Source organism: Coturnix japonica, chromosome Z, assembly GCF_001577835.2.
Source record: "Coturnix japonica isolate 7356 chromosome Z, Coturnix japonica 2.1, whole genome shotgun sequence".
Taxonomy (NCBI): domain Eukaryota; kingdom Metazoa; phylum Chordata; class Aves; order Galliformes; family Phasianidae; genus Coturnix; species Coturnix japonica.
Window position 1 is genome coordinate 8,742,296 of NC_029547.1, and position 20,771 is coordinate 8,763,066.

General features: G+C 45.6%; 1 protein-coding gene across 9 annotated transcripts in view; it reads right to left on the reverse strand.

Moving 5' to 3' along the window:
* Positions 1-20,771, reverse strand: part of PDZD2 (PDZ domain containing 2) — a 184,277-nt gene that overhangs the window by 51,921 nt on the left and 111,585 nt on the right. For all 9 annotated transcript variants that reach the window (XM_015848372.2, XM_015848370.2, XM_015848373.2 and 6 more), the window contains one exon: positions 10,322-10,718. In XM_015848372.2, the coding sequence (XP_015703858.1) occupies positions 10,322-10,718 (397 nt within the window). The remainder of the gene's footprint in view (positions 1-10,321; positions 10,719-20,771) is intronic.

Below are 20,771 nucleotides of genomic sequence, written 5' to 3' on the forward strand. Positions count from 1 at the left end.
AAGCTGAGCACCAAAAGGCAGATTTCCTAGTGTTTGGGTGAGACTTCTTGGAGAAAGGGGGTGTTCCACAGAGCCCCCTTCCCTCTCCATATAGCAGCTCTACTTCTGCACAGAGCAGCATGGGACACTCCACTGCCAGCTGGGAAATGCTGCCGCTTCCATCAGGCACCCTCACAGAAGAGCTTTGCTAGTAAAGCTCCAGGCCAAGGATTCTTAAATGCATTTAAATTTGACTATAAAACAGTTCTCTTGAGTTTCTGGAAAAACCCACATTCAACAGCACAAGCCTTAAATGCCTTAAATAAAATTTAAAAAGCAGAGTGATGCGTTCTATGTCTTCCACTCTGAAATCTTTTAAAGGATCAACAAGCCTACATGCTCACTCAGACTTCATACGAGGGCTAAGACTGTGCCATATTCACTCAGCTCCAGGGACTCACAACATCCTAGGAAAGCTCCAATAGTGGTTAGATTTGGCCATCTGCAGCTCTGATGTCACTGTCCTTGGAGCCTTTAGAATCCTGCACAGAGGAGGACATCTTCAGCATCAGAATGGCCTCCTCTGATGGGCTGCACAACACTGGTTGCTGCCAGTTTCATATTCCTACTAACAACTGAACATTTCTATCTGCTCAGAAAAATCCTCATAGCTTCATTTATAAATGATTCATAATAATCCCCATTGTTTAGTTCATGAGTGACACAATAAATCTTCACACATCCATCCAGAGCAATCTGTGAAAGAGTATTTCATGCCCACAGTACAGAGAAATGCTGTGGGTCCCAGGAGGTACTTCAGACTGCAGATACCCTCAGCAAGAATCAACAACAGCCTCTTCTCACTACTCTCAGGAATAAGGAGAGCAATCCATACTCCTTAACTACACTTAAACAAACTCAAGCAAAGACAAAGAAGCTCAGCACTTGTGAAGCAAGGTGGAAAGGTGAGCTAGATCTGGTGGGCTGATGTCACAAGCCACTGAGAACCATGCAGTTCATCTGAGATAAAGCCAAGAAGCACACTCAGAGATTTCCACACTCACTCTGGAAACCATCAACGGAAGGAGAAGCCAAATTTCTTTTAGAGATTTTAGCCCCGTCTTCCGGAAGGCGATATTAGTTCTGCTGAGATCCATCTTTTCCAACTTTCATGATTCTATAATCTTACCAACACTTAAAATATGTAAAGGGCAGCGGCCAAAATGTTGGTTGAAAAGAGCCAGGCTCTCTTTGGTGGTGCCCAGTGACAGAACAAGGGGCAATGGGAGTGAACTGGAACACAGAAAGTTCCATACAAACATGAGAAGAACTTCTTCACTTTGGGAGTGACAGAGCACTGGGACAGGCTGTCCAGAGAAGATATTGATTCTCCTCCTCTGGAGATAATCAGTAGCCACTTGGATGCCTTCCTGTGCAAGGTACTCTAGGGAAACTGCTTTAGCAAGGGGGTAGAATAGATGATCTGAAGAGATCCTTTCCCATCACTACCATTCTCTGTGATCTCTGTGTGTGATTCTATTTATCAGAGAGAGACCAGACCTTCTTTTGAAGTCCCTTTCAGACTTACACTGCTTCTGTGAACATTCCTATAGCAAGAAGAAGCACAAATGGTCAAGTGAGAGAGGCTGAGTTTGGCTAATGGCTGTTTTTTATTCTCTGCAGTTACATCACTCCTAGGTGACTCAACTTTCCTCCTAACTCGGCTCTGGCAAGCAGGCAGCGCCTTGGATCAGATCTTTCCTCTTGTAGATGATCAAAGTGCACAAGCTACAAATAATTAAAATGTTTTTTTTAAGATGGTATGAATATTCCACTCGGATTAATGGTGAGCAAGAAAAAAATGGGTCATCTTATGTAACAGACCGCAAATGAGAATAGAGAATCGAGCCGGCATCTCAAGTTGCTCCCTGCAGGCTGCCTTTCTCCACCATTGTACGCGAGGCAGCCTCTGTTCAGAGCAAGCCTACATCTGGAACAAACTAGCCTGCTACAGATGTGGGGAAGCTTGCGTTACGCCTGCTCCAAGTGAATACCATCAAACGCTCAATTTCATAAGCACGTCATTAATAAAACAAAAAGGAACATTTTTCCCCTCTGCGTGTAAAATAAATAAATAAATAAGATGTGTCAGAGCTGCTCTTACCACCCGTCTTTCACCAGCTAATTGCAGGGGAGTTTAAAAGGGGCTTGACTGATTTCTACTGTGTGGTGTTCAACAAGTTGCAAATCTGAATATACAAAGGAAAGATTGCTTTGAAATGTTATATTAAAGAAAAGCTTGGCAGGAGCAAGGTGTAAACAAATGGAAAACAGAAATGCAGTAAGTAGTTAAATAGGAAGACGGGAGAATGGAAAATGTAAAATAGTTGTCTACAAAAAGCACTTTCTGTCACAGCAGCAATGATTTTTGCATAAATAAGTAATAGTTTTCAAGCAAAACCCAGGATAAGCCAAACTGAGAACAGCAGTAACAGTGTGTCAGCACACCAGACATGCACACATCAACACTGCCAGACCCTGCATCCCAGGTAGATATCTACCAACATGCCCATGGGACACTACCAGCCCTGCTGGCACCGTGATGAGCTTTTCTGCCCACGCAGGACCAGCTCCCACATGATGACCTCACAGGACCACCCCAGCAGCAGAAACTAATAGTAAACTCCTCCTTGCTGGCCAAGAAGCTGTTTCTGGAAACTTGAGGTTTAAGAGAAAGTTTTAAGATTTATTCCTTGAAAAATTGACCACAATAGGTTAGATGAGAACTGGCAACCAAAGTGCTGATGGCACACACCTGAAAACCAGCAGGATTTCCCACATAAAAGCACACAACCAGGGCACCATGTTCAGATCAGCATCAGCACTACTAAGCACTACCAGTAGCAGCCCTCATTCCCTAGAACCCCTCGGTGATTTGGGACAGATGAAAAGCTCTTCTCCCAGATGCCTGCCTTGTGTCAAATGCTGCCTGCTCCCACCATTCCATTCCCCAACAGACATGGGGCAGATGCAGATGGGTAGCTGCTGAATTAACCTTGGTGATCACGTGCTGGTTGATTAGCTCAAACGTGTTGCTCTCAAGATGCAGTCAAAAGCCATCACTCTGACATCACAGACACGGTAGTGCAAATGACTCAATCAGAAAATCATGCCAAAATCTGATTTTTGCAGATTCTTAACTAAAGCAATTATTTCATTAGTGGATAATGAGTATAGTTTTCATCTGGTCTTACCAGGATGTTGTTAAAGCTGATCTAACAGCAGGATTCCTGCTTTCATCTGCTACCCTGGGTTTTCACCATTGTACGAGCAGGCTAAACAACTCCAAAACAAAACAAAAGGGGAGGAAAAGCATCTACATTCCTTTACCACTATGTTATTCCAAGGCACAAGTTCTTTGCCCATCCCTACTGTCTGTGAAAAGTTCCTAGCACTGGAGATATTTTTTAACACTGGAACCAGCAAAGGCTTCTGCCTCCAGTTGACCCAAGCCACAAAGTGCTTCTTGGTGTCTCCTAAAACACTTGAAAATGGAGAAAGAAAAAGTCAAACTCATAGCCTTCATTCTGAATTGTACAACACTGACCACCTGAACTTTCCATGTCCTCAAAACAGGTCAGATCCAAGAGCACAGGTGCAACTGTGAGTCCATTTAAGCATCCATTTATGATTCAACAGGTTCTTTTTTGTTTGGGCGAATGGCTTAGCATCCTTCAACAGAAATGTGAGTACCTTGCCCTGGAGAGAGAAGTATCTTATGGGATAAAGCCTGGAGAACAGTGGAAAGCAAAATCCTACCCTCCTCCAAACGCAGGCACACCATTAAAACACACAAAACAGGCATCAGAGATGAGGCTATGAAAACTCAGCTGTTTTAAGCAGAATGACCCACAGGGATGCATCTCCAGAGACAGACCAGTTGTTGACATCATTTCCTTGGCAAGGGCTTTAAACATTTTATCAGCCATTGCATGCACCTAAACTACATAATCACCCTTTGCTAAAATCTGCTGGAGACGTTTCTCATCCTGAGCCATCACCATCTGGGTCACACCTCCCCGCACTGCTCCGCTCCTGATGCCCCTGGAGCTTCCTTGCAAGATCAGCCAAAAGATTCTGCAGCTATTCCCACTTTGGGGGTGGGGAGGGAGTTCAGCACAGCAAATGCCCCTGGGGAGCTCAGGCTTTTAAGGTTTACAGTCTGCTTGCATTCCCTCAGGTATCTCACTGGGTCTCAATCTGTTGTTGTTGGGCCATTGGGAGCCGTGGATTGGTTTGAAGCTTCCCAGAAAAAAAATCCTTGCTGACTGCAGTAGATTAAAGCCTATCCTGGAGTAAGTCACCATGGTCCCCATGTCAGCTAAAGCAGAGTCTGTCTTGGGGACTGTTTTTTATTCATTGGTGCCAGGAATCTTTGGGTTTGCTGGTGGTTTCAGCTCCCTGACTCAAAAATTGAGCATACGCAGATCTATAATCACAACTTACACCTGGAACACCGCAGCACTAAGCAAACAGCATGCTTTATTTTTAGGCACGTCCACTTGCTTTCAAACGTTCACACGTAATGATTAAAACATCAAATGGTGTGAACTTAAACGTTCAGCTACAGCCATTCCTTTGCAATCTAGTTATGGATTTGCTGTGTGGGAGATGTTTTATATTGCTGCTCTCTCTTACAGTTTATCATAGCAGAGCACAAATCTCAGCTGAGAGCTCCACTGGCATAGCCCTGTGCATCCCTGACATCTCTGCGGGCAGTTCACTGCTAACAGAGAGGATCCCTTCTCACGATGACGCATTTAAACTAATTCATTACAACTTATCCATTACCATGCTATCTCTGCACACAAACCTGCCCTAAGCCTTTGGAAAATTCAATTTGAACAGACAATAAATGAACACATTGCTACTTAAAATTAAAATCTACAGTTAGCCCTGCCATAGCTATCGCTTCAATCACTGCAAAGAAAGGCAGAACATTCCATCAGTTGAGAAACGTGACAGCAAGGGCAACTTATCCCAGAAAGTTGTGGTGACAGCTGTTTTATGGCAACGTAGAGCATAACTGGCAGCAAAAATAAATGAACTGTAGCATCAGTACTAGTTACATAAAAGGGCTTCCTAAAACTCCAAGCAAAATCAAGGCCAAGTTTTCTCAGTGCTGCACTGCTACAATTAGAAGACAGCACTTGCCCCTGAGAGAGTTTACAACCCAAAACAGGCAAAAGAGAGGAAAGACACGCTTATCACAGTGCAAATTAAAACTTCAAGACAGTAGATAGCCCCGGGATTCACGTTAATGAAAGATGGAAGCAAACACAGAGGATAAAAGGACGTAAAGAACAGAAACAGATTCTCAGAAAGGCCTGTGCACGTCCAAAGGTGTCTGCAACAGGAACAAAAACTGGAGTTATGTGTCTCTAAAATGTGTATCATACAAAAGTGCAATAAAAAACCTTGATGAAATAATAATCAGTGCTTACGCTGACTAAAAGAAGTTGATGCAAAGCAGCTCCGCTTCCCAAGTTCAGTGAAGCTGTCACTGCTTACCCTTGGAAGTATCCTACTCACAGCAAGGTTTCCATTTTGGTACAGCAAATGGTTGACAATTCTTCCTTCCATCACATTTAAAACACAGGAAAACCTTTAAAGTAGGTACAGTATGTCAAATCTCATGTTTTGATTGCTGTAACATGCCATTAGCCTTATTCTTCTGCTTGGCAAGATAAGAAACATTTTGCATTAGCCAAAATGCAAGGTAAGGCTGACATTTACCAGCACTGATTGGTAAATATTGCTACAGAAAGCTGTCAACCTTCCCTAACTGCAAAGCAACATGCAATTCAAAAGCATTCCACCTTTCCTGAGACATGCCATCTTAATAAGCAAGCAGTAATGGGATGGAACAAAGACGACTTTCTCATTAAGTGTAGCCAAGCACTGCTCACCTGAGGTGGTACAAATGCAAGTACTCCTTGGCACACACCTGATTGGTCTCGGAGGTGCACACACACCCAAGTGCACCTGTGCATACACTCAGGAGTACAGGGAGAGTTATAGTCTACATAAGACAGGTCCAACTGGTCCATAAGGCAGCCAAATTGGCTGCACGTGCTGCTCCATAGCTGGAACTCACTGCTGAATAATGTGGGTTAGCAACACAGAACCCTTGTCATCCACACTGTCAAAGTGCTGCTGGGCTGTAAATCTCGCTTCCCCAAAAACCACTCTGAGACTCAGCATTAATATACAGCCCACCCCCCAGTCACCCCTTTTAATAGCTAGTAAGCTGACCTCACAAAGACACAAAATACACTTTATGGGGCCAGCAAATGCTGACTGCTCTCCATGTGGAATGCATGTGGCAGCTCTGTACCCATGCCATGTGCAGCAGACACAGACACAGACCCCAGTCCCTCTCACCTGCCTGCCTTCACAAGAGCATATCCCTGCCAGTCTCCTCCACATATAGTCTAATGACAACTGCTACATTTGGATCTGGATTTCATTCCTTTGCTAAAGCAAAAGCTTAAATTTAAGAGGCTTCTGGAAGAATCCACAGTTTTCTTTAAAGCCAGTGAGGACTTCTCAAAGCATCCTGCTGGGGTAGGAGGAAGTAAAGGTGTCAGTTCGTGCTCTGGCACATTCCATTAGCAGCCAGACTTCTGGGTCATTGATGAAAGCCTCAACTGTCATGCCAGGAGACCTGATTAAATGGAATGCCCTTTGAAAAACCACCCTCACTGCAATGGTACTCCGGCTCCTTACAAACCCAAGGTCACACCTCTGGTCCCTATCTGACAACTTCTCAGCACTCCTCAGTTCTGAGCAGCTGAGAAAACAGTCCACACCTCTTCCAAAACAACTGTGATAGAGAAACAGAGAACAAAATCAAGGGATTTTGTCTTCCCAGTAAACATACTGATACCACAAAATTGGTATCTGGTGAGGAAACCTCCTGTTTCCTTTTCTTTATCGTTCCCCAGCCCCTCCCATACTCGTCTTACATCCTTGCCTTTGTAATTACCAGCCTAGAAAACAGCACCCTGTTTCAAGCCACTGAATAAAAGAAGCAAACTTTGATTTCTGCGTTTAAGCTCCCAGATCTCCCCAGGATGTGATGGGTCATTACTCCGGCTCAGAGATTGCCTGTTTTTAAATCACCGTGCACGACTCCCCGGGCCTTTCCCAAGGTCAGATCTGGTTTCCAGGCCTCTGAGATCTTCCTGCCAGGCAGACAGAGCCCTGCAGCTTTGAATCTGCACATTTTTAAGGGGCATTCAGGTTCATTCTAAAAATACTGCAGCAGAACTTAACCACCTGTAAATATCAGATGCTGACTGCTAATTGACAGGTACAGTATTTATTGAGGTTACATACCAACAAACAGTCTAGCAGATTTGTTTATACATAGCAGTAGCAATGCCAAGTGTACAGGAAAGACAGACCAAGATCTAGGAGATGAAAGCAAGCCTGAAGGGGACTGACACATGCATATAAACCAGTAGCACTGGAATCTCCTGGCAGGTTCATCTGACAAACAGTTTTCGTCTCAGCTCTCATTTTACAATTCAGCACTGCTGTTATTAGCAGCACGCCATGCCAAAACAAGAGAAAAACACCGAGCTTGTGGGAGAGGAAAGTTAACAACACCCAAGGCACGTGGCCGCCTCAAAAGCACTCCTGGCACAACATCTCCAAGGCCACAAGCTGACCTCTGGGTTTAGCAGAGCAACAGCCAAAGACAGGCAGACTTACTCCAACCTCTCCTCCCCTGAGTTCTGGTAACTTTAACTTCAAATGAACTTCCTAAAGGGAGAAAAAGGGAACTTCCTGAAGCCAAGATACCAGATCTGTATTTCTTCCATCTGCATCCTGGGGCTGGGGAGGGGAAGGAGAGGAGGGAGGACCAGAGACGTCCTCCTTCAGCCATGCAGGTGCTGCAGCTCCTTCCCAAAGCCTTTCCTCCCACCCGCAGCTGACCTCCAGCCTGCTGCAAGGCGTCTCTCACTGACACACAGTGAATATACTGCTCCCCAAAGGTGCTGGGCTGACAGCTCTGGATATTCCATTAGCCAGCGCATGGAGGAGATGGCAGGCATCGTGCAGGCAGCAGGGATGGGCTGGTTTTCCCCATAGAGGGGGTGCCCTGCCAATGCACCCTGTCCCTGTCCGGGAAGAGATAACTCATCCCGAGGCTGTGAAAGGTTTGGCTTGTGCTCTGAAGCCTGGAAGGAGGCTGCAACTTCTGACACTCCGTTCTGGATGCTGTTTTCAAAAGACTCCTGACAGGACTGGGTCTCACATGCCTGAGCACCAGGTCATGCTTTGGAAACGCAGCTTTAAGTGACGTTTGATGCTCCCAAGTGTCCTTGGGCTGTCATTTTTCTTTTTTTTTTTTTTTTTAATTGTTTTGTTTTCTTTTAATAGAACTCAAGTAGTTTTGAAAATTTTATTGACTGTCTCTATTTACCATTTATTAAGAAGCTGAATTAAGCTGCTGATTACTGACAGCAGCTACCACACAGCTGTTAAAGTGATGGGCATCTGTAATGTAAGGTCTCCTTGTTTTCAAGGAGCAAAGGCTGTTCAGGGCATGTCATTCAGGCTCAACTACTTACAATTCTCCACACTCAGATGCTAGGAAAATGTAATTAATACTGACACATACAGAGGTCATATCTCTGAGCAAAACATTAAAATTAAGAAAAATTAAGAGACACACAGAGAGAGAAGCAATTCTGCTAAATGGCTGTGCCTCCCAACAGGCTCTGTGACAGATACACCACAACAGAACACATTATAGCTCTGAAATTTCCAGTGATTCAACTAAGCTTCTACATTTTACAGAGCCACCTTATTATGATTTGCATTAAAAACACATTTATTGTTTGCATTGCCACACGTATGTTCTGAGTTCAATAATAAACTTGTTGGACCATGGTGACTCAAAACATCAAAGTAATACCAGCAAGAAACAGCTCTAGATCAAGAGTTTCTTCATATATGGTGCCTGACTTCTCAAAACATACTCTGACCATCTTCATTTATAACGTGTTTAATTAGACATCTCCAGAACAGATTCCTGAAAGTATAAAAACTTTCTAACATTTTTATATGAACTGGGGCCTTCAAAATACTGACAGGCTGAATTTATTTATTTATAAAGTTCTAATGTTTTCCTTTGGAAGGGTTTCACAGACTGCAATTATGAGGCTTTCAAAAACGGTACATAAACACCTTCCCCTCCCTGCTGCGCCATGAAATCAAATGTGCCTCACTGATGGGAAGAATAGGTTTTCTCAATTACATTTCTTTAAGACTAGCACTTAAAAAAATTGGATTAGTCCCCTCCAATGCTTTTTAAGTTAAGTTAGTTTAATCTAACAACCACCATCACTCCGCACTAGTACTGAGGAGTACCAATTCAGAAGATATGTTTAAACCAATGCTTTCCACAGCAGCCATTAGGAATGAGATGTCCACTCACACTGCTGCATTACCAGCTTTGAAGTCTTAAAACCAAATGCAGCTGCTGCAGCAAGCCCTGAGGCCAGCACAGCAGCGTTCATCTGTTTATGTTATCAGTGTCTCTGAAAAAATTGGCAGACAGCTCTTCTGGTGATAGATGCATACTGAAACCTGATCAAGGCTTGGTTATTTTTCTCCACTCAGCAATGCTGCATTTCTAGCCAGGCAAACCCCAAGGTCTCCATTAGGATGAAGAGAGAAGCAGCGAAAGCCCCAAGCCCACTGACGTCCCAAACATTAACAAATCATCCATCCCATCAACTTGGAGCAAAACTCAAAGCAACTTCCATGTGGCTTCCAAGCACTTTCCAAACAAGTTTTGTAACACCAATCATTGCACCAAGGTCTGGTGCTGATTCCCTTTCTCTTCAAGAATGGAAATTTCAATTCCAGTTTTAATAGAAGCTTTAAGGTCCCACTAAAGTCAGAGATGAAGCCTCAAAGGACAAAACAAATATCTTGCACTGACCTCTCTCTCCTCAGTGCCTTAAGGTCAACACTTGTACCAACAGAAGAGTTCCTGAAGCCAACACCAACAAGTCTGAGAAATAATCTTCTCTTTCACCACAGATGGGACATGGCAGAAATTCCTCACAGTTACTACCTAATTCTCAAATCCTCCTGCCCCTGGTTTTGTACACGATGCCTGCAACTCAGCATCCCAGCAGCTCAGGTTGTCACACAGAAGACAGTGCACTCAGATCTGTGAAATCACTCTAGAAGTTCCCTTAGCCCTCCTGCACATCAGAAAACTTGCTTGCTTCTCCACAAAACCCCAAAACAGACCTACCTGGGTTGACTGATCAACGACGTCCATCACGCTGCCCTCTGACAGCCGGGACCGGTGCTGTCCCCTGGTGCTGCGCAGCTTCTCCTCTGCATTAACTTCAGCTTCAGGGCCCTCTGGCTGAGCCACCTCCACCTCCATTGGGGTGCAGTGCCCGTTCCCATGCTCTGGCTTTTCTTTGCTCTCCTTGCTGCCGGGTGTCCTCGTGATGACCCCAAACTTCCTGGTCCTCTTCCCATTCTGAGCTGCTCTGTCAGCAGGTTCTGGGCTGGGCTTGGCTTTGGGGTCACAGCTGTTGCTGTTGTTGCCGTTGGAGGGAGGAAGAGGGGCTTTGCGCTTGATGCGGCGCAACATGATCAGGTAGACGAAGCCGCCATTCCAGCACTGCTCGGCCAGGTAACTGCAAGGAAAGAGGTGCACACGTTAGCAATGGCTTGCCCCACATCCTGACTGTGATGCCTGCATGACTTTCTGGGCAGCACAGCTGCACTCAGAGTGGAGACACACTGCAATAGCTCAAAGCATCCGCAGAAGCTCCTTCTTTTGTTACTAGGAATTTGCACCAACATGCAGAGATCTGAGTGCTGCCTCCCAATAACCCTATCAGGCGCTCAGGCAGCAGTAACAGAACAACTGCTAATGCTACCAAATGGATTCCCACCGCCTTGACTTCCAGATCCATGGCAGAGCAAGCAAAGCAAAACAGAGAGTGGTTCCAGAGGGGGGGATTAATATAAGCAAATCCCAAAAAGTTTAAAATAGTGAAATTTCCTTTGTGCTGCAGCCTGAAGAGTATTTGCATTTGAAATGAGTCTCCTTAGTGAAACTCATCTTCTGCTCTGGCATACCTACATGCTTTCAGGGTCTCAGGGGAACAAATCAGCCACAGGGCTAAGCAAACACACAGCCAAAGGCCTCTGTACAGCAAAGCATGGCACTACAATGCACCCTGGCTCCTATGAATGGGAGTAAGTTTCCTTTATAGCAGGCACACTCCAATCAAAGCAGGACCTAAGTCATTGCAGTTGTGCATGGAGCAGCTACCAGGTCCTCATACTACACCACCACCTTCCCTCCCAAAGGCTTTGAGCGTGCCTTGGAGGAAATGACATTTCTGCTTCAAACACTCAGTGACCTTAAAGAAACTGCACCCATCGATGCAAAAGGGGAATCCAACTTCATGCCTCTTTTGGGAAAGCATGTACCTCAACCCAAATTCTTGAAATATTTGGGTTTTCAGCCAAGGGTGTGACCAACAAGGAGCACAAACAAGCTGGAATGTGTATTTAACAGGTTTGTATGTGCCCTTTCGAATTAATTTAGACCCAAAAACTCCACTGCCTTTCTCACTAGCAAATGTGGCAAGAATTTCCCAGAGCATCAAATAACCCTCTGCTGCAGCTGCAATAAACTTTCCACTAACACAGAGCAGTTGGTGAGCCTACAGCTATCAGAGGAGATGAGAAAATAGGTGTGGAGTTAAACCATAACAGGTCCTAAGAGAAAATAACCCAGCACTTGCAGCTGAGAGAGTAGGAGAAACTCAGGAGTCTTCCACCCTTTTTTCCCTGCCTGATGCTTGTGGGGTAATTTTTCCCTTTCTTAAAAGTTGTTTGGCTTTAAACATAACCCTTCAAAGCTATTCCTGCATAGAGGTGACTTATGGCAAAACAGGAAAAGCAGCTCTGATAACCCCTGAAGCAAACTCCTTTGCAAATGGGTGAAGAAAGAGCTCTCCTTTACTCAAAGCAATCTGGACCAGCCTGGCAGCGGCTGAAAGCAACACACAACGGGTATGTTTTTATCCACAGACATTAGCTGGCAGTTTTAGAACACCGCTTCCTAAAGCTGAGATGCTCTCCTCAGACAACAGCACCACTCAGACTGCCTGCATTTCTCTAGGAAGTCTGATGCCCACCTGAATATGGCCGTATTCAGTACAGCCCTGGAGAAAGCGAGAAAGAAAGAAGGAAAGAAAAGAAAGGGAAGGAAACACATATATATCCAAATAAAACCTTAAGCCCATCCTTTTTGAAACCATCCCCAAACAGACAGCACTGTCCCTGCAGCAGCCCAGCTGTCTGGGTGGCTATGAGGTGACACAGGCCCAGTGAGGTGGCTGGGGCAGGCAGAACCTGCAGGCTTTGCCTAAAAAATTCCACAACTAAGATGGAAGTAGTTTGGATTACCAAGTTAAAAGAAAAAAATGCTTTTAATCAACAGAAGAGGGGCCGTTTTGTTCCAGAAACAATACGGGCTGCCTGTTTTTCACATTTATCTTTCAACTCAAATTTCAAGGCAGCCAGTAAAGTTGATTAAAATTCATGACTTTTGCTTGCAGCTATACCACTGCACTCTGATCCATCACACATAAGCCTGATAGCGCTGCTGCTGCTGGCACATAGAAGACAAGCTGCTCCTCTCCCAGTAGCCCCGTGCTTCACATGGGTGCTGCCCTGCCTGCTCCGAGCACAGTCTGTTTTGCCAGACCTGTTCTCATGCAGGTGCACCTACGTGGGAGATTTAAAACACTGATCTCTATCTCCAAACTAATCGCTGCTGTAGTTTTGAGTGCCAGTAACCAAGTGCCTGATTTTGGAACCAAGCAGAGGGGAACTTAGTGCACATCCCAGATAAAGTCATTTGACAAAGTAGAAAACAGTTTACTGCTTCACCTCCACTCACAGCACATTTACTCTGCTCATAACATGCAAAGTTATGGAAAGGGATGAAAAAGTTTTTTCTTCTCTATCCACTGTCCACAGAAACTCATGCCTGCAGCTCAGAGCAGTAACAATGCAGCTGTGCTGAAGTCAGCGGGGCCATGCTGATTTACTCCATATGGCGGGATGGTCTGCATGTTCCAGGCGTGCAGCCTGGAGTAACTCACGGTTTTAAGTCTTCTTGAGTGCTCCTCGGCAGTTCAAAGCACACATTCCCATGAAGAAAAAGGAACGCTTTCTCTGGGGCAGGAAGCAATTACCTTTGAGTAGCAGTAAGGGATCACACACACCAGACAATGTCCAGTGTTTCCTGACAGGGTATGTTCAGCTGCCACAAGGACGGGCACCAGTGATGCAATAAGTGGCATCATTACCCCAGAGCTTGTTTCAAATCAAAAATCAGGATCAGGCATCCTGTGTTGGAAAAGCAGCACTGGTGTAACACCTCGCTCAGGTTACAAAACAGGCACCTAATATATCAGAGGATCTGCGGTCATTGTCAGTATCACCCTCCATCCCTAGGCAGGGCTGCTAACCAAGGAGCCTGAGCCACTTTTAAGTTCTGCTAAGTACGTGCTGCCTACTTAGCTGGCTTCCTTTCCCATTGTCATTTTTTTCCTTTTTAAGAAAGAAGCCAGAAAACCCCATGGAAGCACAGCAGGTTCTCAGCACAGGACAAAAGACAGGAAAGAATGTATTAAAAGACTGAGAACCTGCAGATTTTTAATTACTTTCAATCAGTCCAGGAACATCCAGGAGCCAGAGGGGAATAAAGAAATGAATTCAATAAAATGTATCTATACAGCCTCTATACTGCAAAAAAATGTGAGCTATACAGGACCCCAGAATTTGCTTCTCAGGGGTTCAATGTGTGCTAAGCAGATATGTCCTTTTTTAGGTTCAGTCCCAGCAGAGCATCCACAGAGATTTTAGCCATCACTGCTCCAAAGGGATATTTGGCTGGTCAGGATCAGAGCCTGCGTGCATCTGCAGCTCTCAGCATACAGCATCAGCTGCTGCCTACAAGTTTTCAGCAACTACAAATAGCAGCTCAGATGGAAAAGCACAAGAAGTAAAAATCTTCCAAATGCAGCTTTGAATGACCTAATTTATTGAAAACCATGACTGTAAGCCACAATAGCTTTTTAACTTCCTCTACCCTGTGCTGGTTGGAAAGGGATGGAGTAGGATGCAGAAGAAGGTTTGCATGGCATGCACCAGCTAAAACCCTGGGGCACCCACTTCTAGAGTCTGTGGCTGAAAGCAAGAGATTTCACCAACTGGTAGTGCATCATTTGCAAAACGTTTTTACCAACAAAATGCTCACCCATGCTCCCTGGTTTTGCCAGGCTTTGTAAGGCAGTGCCAAGAATCCAGACTTTATACATACAAGGGGCTGCTCCCATCCTATGGAACTCAACTCACATCTCTGCCTTACACATGAAGGAAATCTCAAGTCCCATGTGATAACTCAGAGCCCAGGGAGGCAATGCCACGGCTGTGCAAGGTGAGGCAAGGAGAGACTGCACGCCCTCTACAATAACAACAAGTGGCACAGAAGTCTTGTTTTAGAGAGTCATGGAACAGGCTGAGTGCATTTCTGGAAGAAAAAATAAAAATAAAAACGTGTATACATACACATTTATATATATATATATATATATTTATATATATATATAAAGGTAAAGCTTGGGAAATCCTAGTCCCAGTGAGACAGGAAAACACCAAAGACCACAAAACCAGCCCAACCACGTGGGTGGTAGACCCTGGAGGGACACCAAGCATTGAACCTCAATATTTCTGCTGTAGTGTCACCTCCGCAAGCAAGGTCTAAGATATCACCAAAGAGTCAGTTTGGAAACATTTCCTGCTGACATGCTCAGAAGGAACAGTTGCTTTTGCTGCTTTCATCCCGCTCTGGCCCCAGCTCTGCTAAAACCTCAGCCTGAATAAAAGGCTGCCCTTAAGCAGCAGGGCAGATTTGTTCTTCTCTGCAGGAGAGAAACCATGAAAATCTTAATAATCTTTTAAAACTAGGGAAAAATCACTTTGCACTTTAAACAGTGCGGTAAAGTTCCCTCTGGCAAAGCTCAACCACAGGCTAGAAAATGCAGCTGGTGGCCGCTATCAGGGGACACTCCCTGCTCCTCTTCCATCTGAGCCACTGAGAGACAGACGCATCCTTCGGAGGCTCTTTTGAGCTATGCAGTCAAATCCCACTTCTGCCCTATGTTGCAATTGCACAAATCAATTAAGTTAGCTCAGTATAACCCGTTTCTTGGCATGCATGTCCAGCGTCGTACGTGGAAAACAAGCTGAAGGGTAAACTCAAGACATTTTTGCATTTTACACATAGGAGTGTGCAAATATAAAGGCCCACAGGCCTCACAAGAGTGTGCTGTGACAAACTCTGTCACATCCCATCTCTCCTGAACAAATACAGACGGCTGCACAGAACTACATGAAAACCAAAGTAGGCCTGGCAGCTGTAAGAGAACATCTGGATCCACTTTAAGATCAGAAACACTGAAGAGAAGTATGTTTATTTTACACTAATAATACCATTTTGCATTTCTACACAACCTTCCATCCTGATCGATCAGAAAACAAAGCAGTAATGACATGCATGGACATCCCCTGGCACGCAGTGCAGCTCACCAGGGCACGAAGGAGGAATTTCCGTCACACCAACAGCTTTTGGAGCCACAGACCTGGGGCGTCCTCAGCAGGACAGACAGACCGACAGTTGTTATGCACTGCTTTGGAAGACTTTGGCATGGTAAAATGTCCTGAAACTCAATCTTCTCCAAGCTGGAAGGATGAAGGGCAGTGTGGATTCTCACAGTAGTGAAGCCTCCACATCCAAGGGGGATTTAAGAGCTAAAACTAACAAACCATCTCTCTGTGACACAGGAAACCGAGCTAACTTGCTTTTCAGGTAAGTCAGGGCAAATTGATGACTAAAAGACAGTGACTGATCAAAGGCTCCACTTGAATCCCTCACCCCATTGCAGTCACTGTGGGAGAAAACCCACAACATTGCGGGCAGATCTTGGCAGACAGCAGAGGGTACTTCTATGAGATTTCCACTTCTTGAGACAGGACTCAAGCATGCATTAACACAATGAAAATCACTTCCAAAGCCCAGGCTCCAGCACAGCTCACAGGAGGCTGGAGCACATCCCATGGGGGCTATGGGGCCTTCCTGGAGGATGCTGATCTATGGTCATAACTCACCTCAGTTGAAACAAACAGTGTTGGTAAAGCCGGCTGTCTTATCACATTTTTGCACCAGGAAGGAGCCAGGTAGCTCTCAGCCCAGTGCCTCGCCACGACAAGCCCCATCCTGTCTCAGGCTGTGCAGGTGACGGCACACACAGGGGACGTGGTGTTCTCAGCCTGCCTTAATAAGCAGGGGAAAGTCAGAAATGGCATGGGAAGAGTCATTCACAGAGCTGAGAGATGTAAAGCATCCAGAGAGAGCATTCAAACAGCACAAGGTGCAGACAGGGCTCCCACCTCCAAGGGGAGAATGAGTGGCTCACAGCCCTCGGCTCACAGCCAGGGATAAGCAGCAGCACCCAGAGCCTTGTGTTGGCTGCAGCTCACTGAGCCATGCTGTTTTCTTCTCTTGGTATAGCTCAAGTGTTGTTGTAGAGAACAGGACTCAAAATCCATATTGCATATTTGTCACCATTAACTGTACAACCTGGAATGCAACTAGACCTACTGAAACCTTCAAGGAAAAATGAATCTGGAAGTTAAACTTCAAGGTATTTTTCTGTGGCCTCTTCTAAGCTGGTACAAGCATGCTGGCTGCTGATTAGACGCAATGCCTCCTCCGGATTATGGCTGCCAGCAGCTTCAAGAAATCACACTGTCCTTGTGCTTGCCTTGGAGCAATTCAAGCTGCTCACAGGCTGGCTGCTATCAGCAGAACACCAAAAAGTCAGAGAGGTGGCATATCAGTGAACAAACAGGGCAAGGTCTGCTCTGCAGTGCTCAGCAGAGAAAGCAAAGCAGAGAGAATTTAAGATCAACAAGAACAAAAACTCCAGAGCTGAAGTCTGCAAGACTGTGCACACACATCTCTGGATCCAGAAGGCCCCTCTGCCAGGATCATCGTGAAGTTTCCAGCTCTGGGAAGAGGTGATGAGTGAGCAGAGGATTGCTGTTGTGTTCTCACAGACTACACAGGCTTTCACTGAAGGATGAGATTAAGATCAGCCTTGTGACACAAGGCCATGACTAAAGGCTGTCGAGACACCTTATTGCCTGGTATCAATGCAATGATGAGGCCTTGAATTAGGGAGAATTAAACTCCTCTTCCCCTGCTGCAGCTCTGCAGATTTCTTGCAGCACCTGAGGCAAGCTTTTCCACTAAAAAAAAACAACAAAAAACAGGGCCAACCCACAGAATTGCTGCAAGGTGCAAGGTGGCAAAGCAGTGGCATCACAGTTTCACAAACACCTTAAATCCACTGTCAGCCAACACAAAACATCGCAGCTCTCCTCCCACCCAACATCCTGCTCAGCTGCTGGCACAACCCTTGGGCAGCCATACAAATGAACCAACTCGGGAACTGATCCAGCTTTAAATTAACACAGCCAAAAGCAAACACCCGAAAAAACTCAAACCTTAATGCAAGGAGCTTTAACCCGGCTCGCTTCTCTGATCAGGTTCCCATCAGCACGCAGGGACAGGAAAGCAAGCAGCAAGCAAGGCCAGGCTTCCGCTCCCACCAGCACTGCTGGCACGGCTACAGCTGCAGGACAGGAGCTTGCAGACTGCAGGGAGAGGCTCTGGCTTGCTCAGCTCAGCAGCCATACAGCTCTGTTTTCTAAAATCAAAAGGACAAACATTCTTCCTGCAGACCAGCTTAATCGCATCCTCACTGCAGGTGTGGAAAGGAGGGAGATTAGATCGCTGTGATTGTGCTGGCACAGTGCAGAAACATGGGTTTGCCCCATGTGCTTCAGAAACATGGTCAAAGCTTATGGGGAGAGATGAGAACAGGGACCTCTAGAACACAGCACACAGATGCAGGTCACAAACTGTTGCATTGAGCCTCTTCTCTTCCCAGCACAAATACCTGAAGAATGTCACTCAGGAAGCTGCACAGCTCCTCTGCATCTAGAAACAGCCCAAGTTCTGACATGCACCCCAAACCTCATCAGTTGTGTACCAGCAGCCATCTGCCCCAGTGAGGAGAACAAAACCCTCAGGGATCTGCTGATCCACTGGTTCTGCTAGCAGAAGAGAAGAACGATGATGCCTTCAGACTGCAGCAATGGTTGGACTCAAGCTTTACAAAGAAGCTGATCCTAATAAATACGTTAACTCCCACAGCTGCACCTATATGTCAGAAGCACACAACGCTCTTTGGTTCTGGGTCTCTAAGGGAATAAGGATTAAGCTGACAAATTCAATTTTCACCTTGTTTGACAGCACAGCCTAGAAACAGTGGTGGCCCAATTCAGTCCAGCTCCCATTTGTTAGTTCTGCTGGAAAGAGATGTTCACCTGATATGCAGCCTTTCTCACACACAAGTACTCCTGCTGTAGTCCTGAGCTGGATGTGTTCTCCCTGGGAGGGCAGGGCAAGGTTGGACACTCTTGGTTGCTTTGTGCCATTTGGTAATGCTGCTGCAGTGCAGGAGTGATTGAGTGCTGTCACCCCCTTAAGCCCATATCCAAACACAACTGCTGCCAACAACAGAGAAGGCTTCTCCTTAATCCATTCTCACCAAATATGTTTTCTAAAATATCTTGCTTTCATTTTGCCTGCTCCCTCTCCTCATGTAATGTTTTACCAAGCTGCAGCAAGACATAGGACAGTGATTTTTATGCCTTGTCACCATGGGATGGACAGAGAGGAAATATGGCCAAGAACTACAAAAGAAGAGAGAGATTCAGTCTGCTTGCTTGCCCTGTCACTCCCAACACCTTCACTACTAACGGCTGCCATCAACAGCATTTCACTGTCACAGCACTTCTGTACATACCAAGAATACAATTCTGAAGCAAATCTCATGTTCCCAGTACTCTAGTTCACACAGTCAAGCAAATCACTCAAACTTCAACCAAATTCATCTCATGTGACATTCCAGAGACAGGCACATGCCAGGCACCCACCCCATGTACTCCAGTTGCTGTATTATGTGCTGATGTACGTCAATGTTGTGTCCATGGATCACACTACAGACAGCCCCATGTAACCCCCGAAGTGACCTCAGCACAGAGGTCAGTCACAGCACAAACATTCTATGTAGCAGAATCTGCTGTGTACAATGTATCAGCATGGAGATGTGGAAACATGGAAACATGGAAAGCTCTTCACTCCACTCCCCACTCACTGCCAGGCTACTCCAGCCCTCTGGAGTTAAGCTTCCTATCTTTCCCTGCACAGAAATCATCACAAATGCCTGAAATGGGAAGAGAAAATGCACACATGAGTGACTTGTGTGCCAGCAGAAATGTTCTACAATGACATTTTAAATTTAAAAAAAAATAATAAAAGATCTGCAACAGTGTTTAGGTAAATCACATTCTTTAGGTTTCTACTTTAGCTGTAATTCCTCAAACACTTCTTTCCACTGAGAAGTAAAGGCTTTGGATGTCTGCAAGCAATGAAAAGGAGAGCCAGAAAATTTAATCAAGTCTATTTTACAGCAGGAAGCGAGATGCTGGGACAGAGCCTTATTCCCAACACGTTCAGCTGAACTGCTGAGTCCTATGAACAGAGAGAGTGGGTCGGCTCCCAGCAACCCCACAAAGGCTGGAGCAGATATGGAAGGAACAAACCACAGAATCATATGAGTTGGAAGGGACCCTTAAAGGTCATCTGGCCCAACTCCCATTCAACAAACAGGGACTACTACAGTCTGACCCAGCCTGGCCTTGAGTGTCTTTAAGGACAGAGAAATTCACAGGTCTTATAGGCTTTAAGGGGCAGAATCTGGCAATGAGGGCTATTCACCTCCGGAAGACCACTCAGTTCTTGTCATCTTCCTGGACTTGTAACACTGAAAGTAGTTACCTCATCAGCTGCTGCCTCCTTACCAAGGCAGATAGTGCCTGCCATACAGCAACCTCACAGCTTTCGGTTTGGCCATGATGCTCAAAGCCAGAAACAGTGCTAGGACAAGAAATTCAGCTCCTTGTTAAAACCCGAAAAGGAAGCCCTAACCTCCCAACAATGCAAAGTGTGGAAGTGCGATCTGACTGCGCATTAAAAATGTTTTAAGCTGCTCTTGCAAACGACATTGCTGTCTTTCAAGGATCGTGGCCTGGGAAGGCTGGTTTGTTCACCTCTTTAACAAAATTGCTACTTCATTCTTGGCCATGACAACAGGCTGCGCACACAGTAAATCCTGTGGATCAATGGCTTTAGTCTCTGCCAAGCCAAACTTCTCCAGGTCCCCAGCCACAGGCACCAAGAACCTCATGTACCCAGCAGCTTCCCCCACTGACACCAAGACCCACTGACAAACATGTCTTTGGTATTCCTGATATCTGGCCAGAAGACCTTGCCCTCTCTGAACAAGCAAACCATGCTTACCAGTCACCCTGCAATCCCCCACAAACATAAGCATTTCCCATTGGAGCTCCCTCGCTGGCGTTATTTTTGCAAAGTAAATGCAACTCCCCACTCCCACTGCACACAGTGATTTCAGAGAGTGCTCAGGATGTAACCAACCCCAGCTGCACAAATCGCCCAAAGCCTGAAG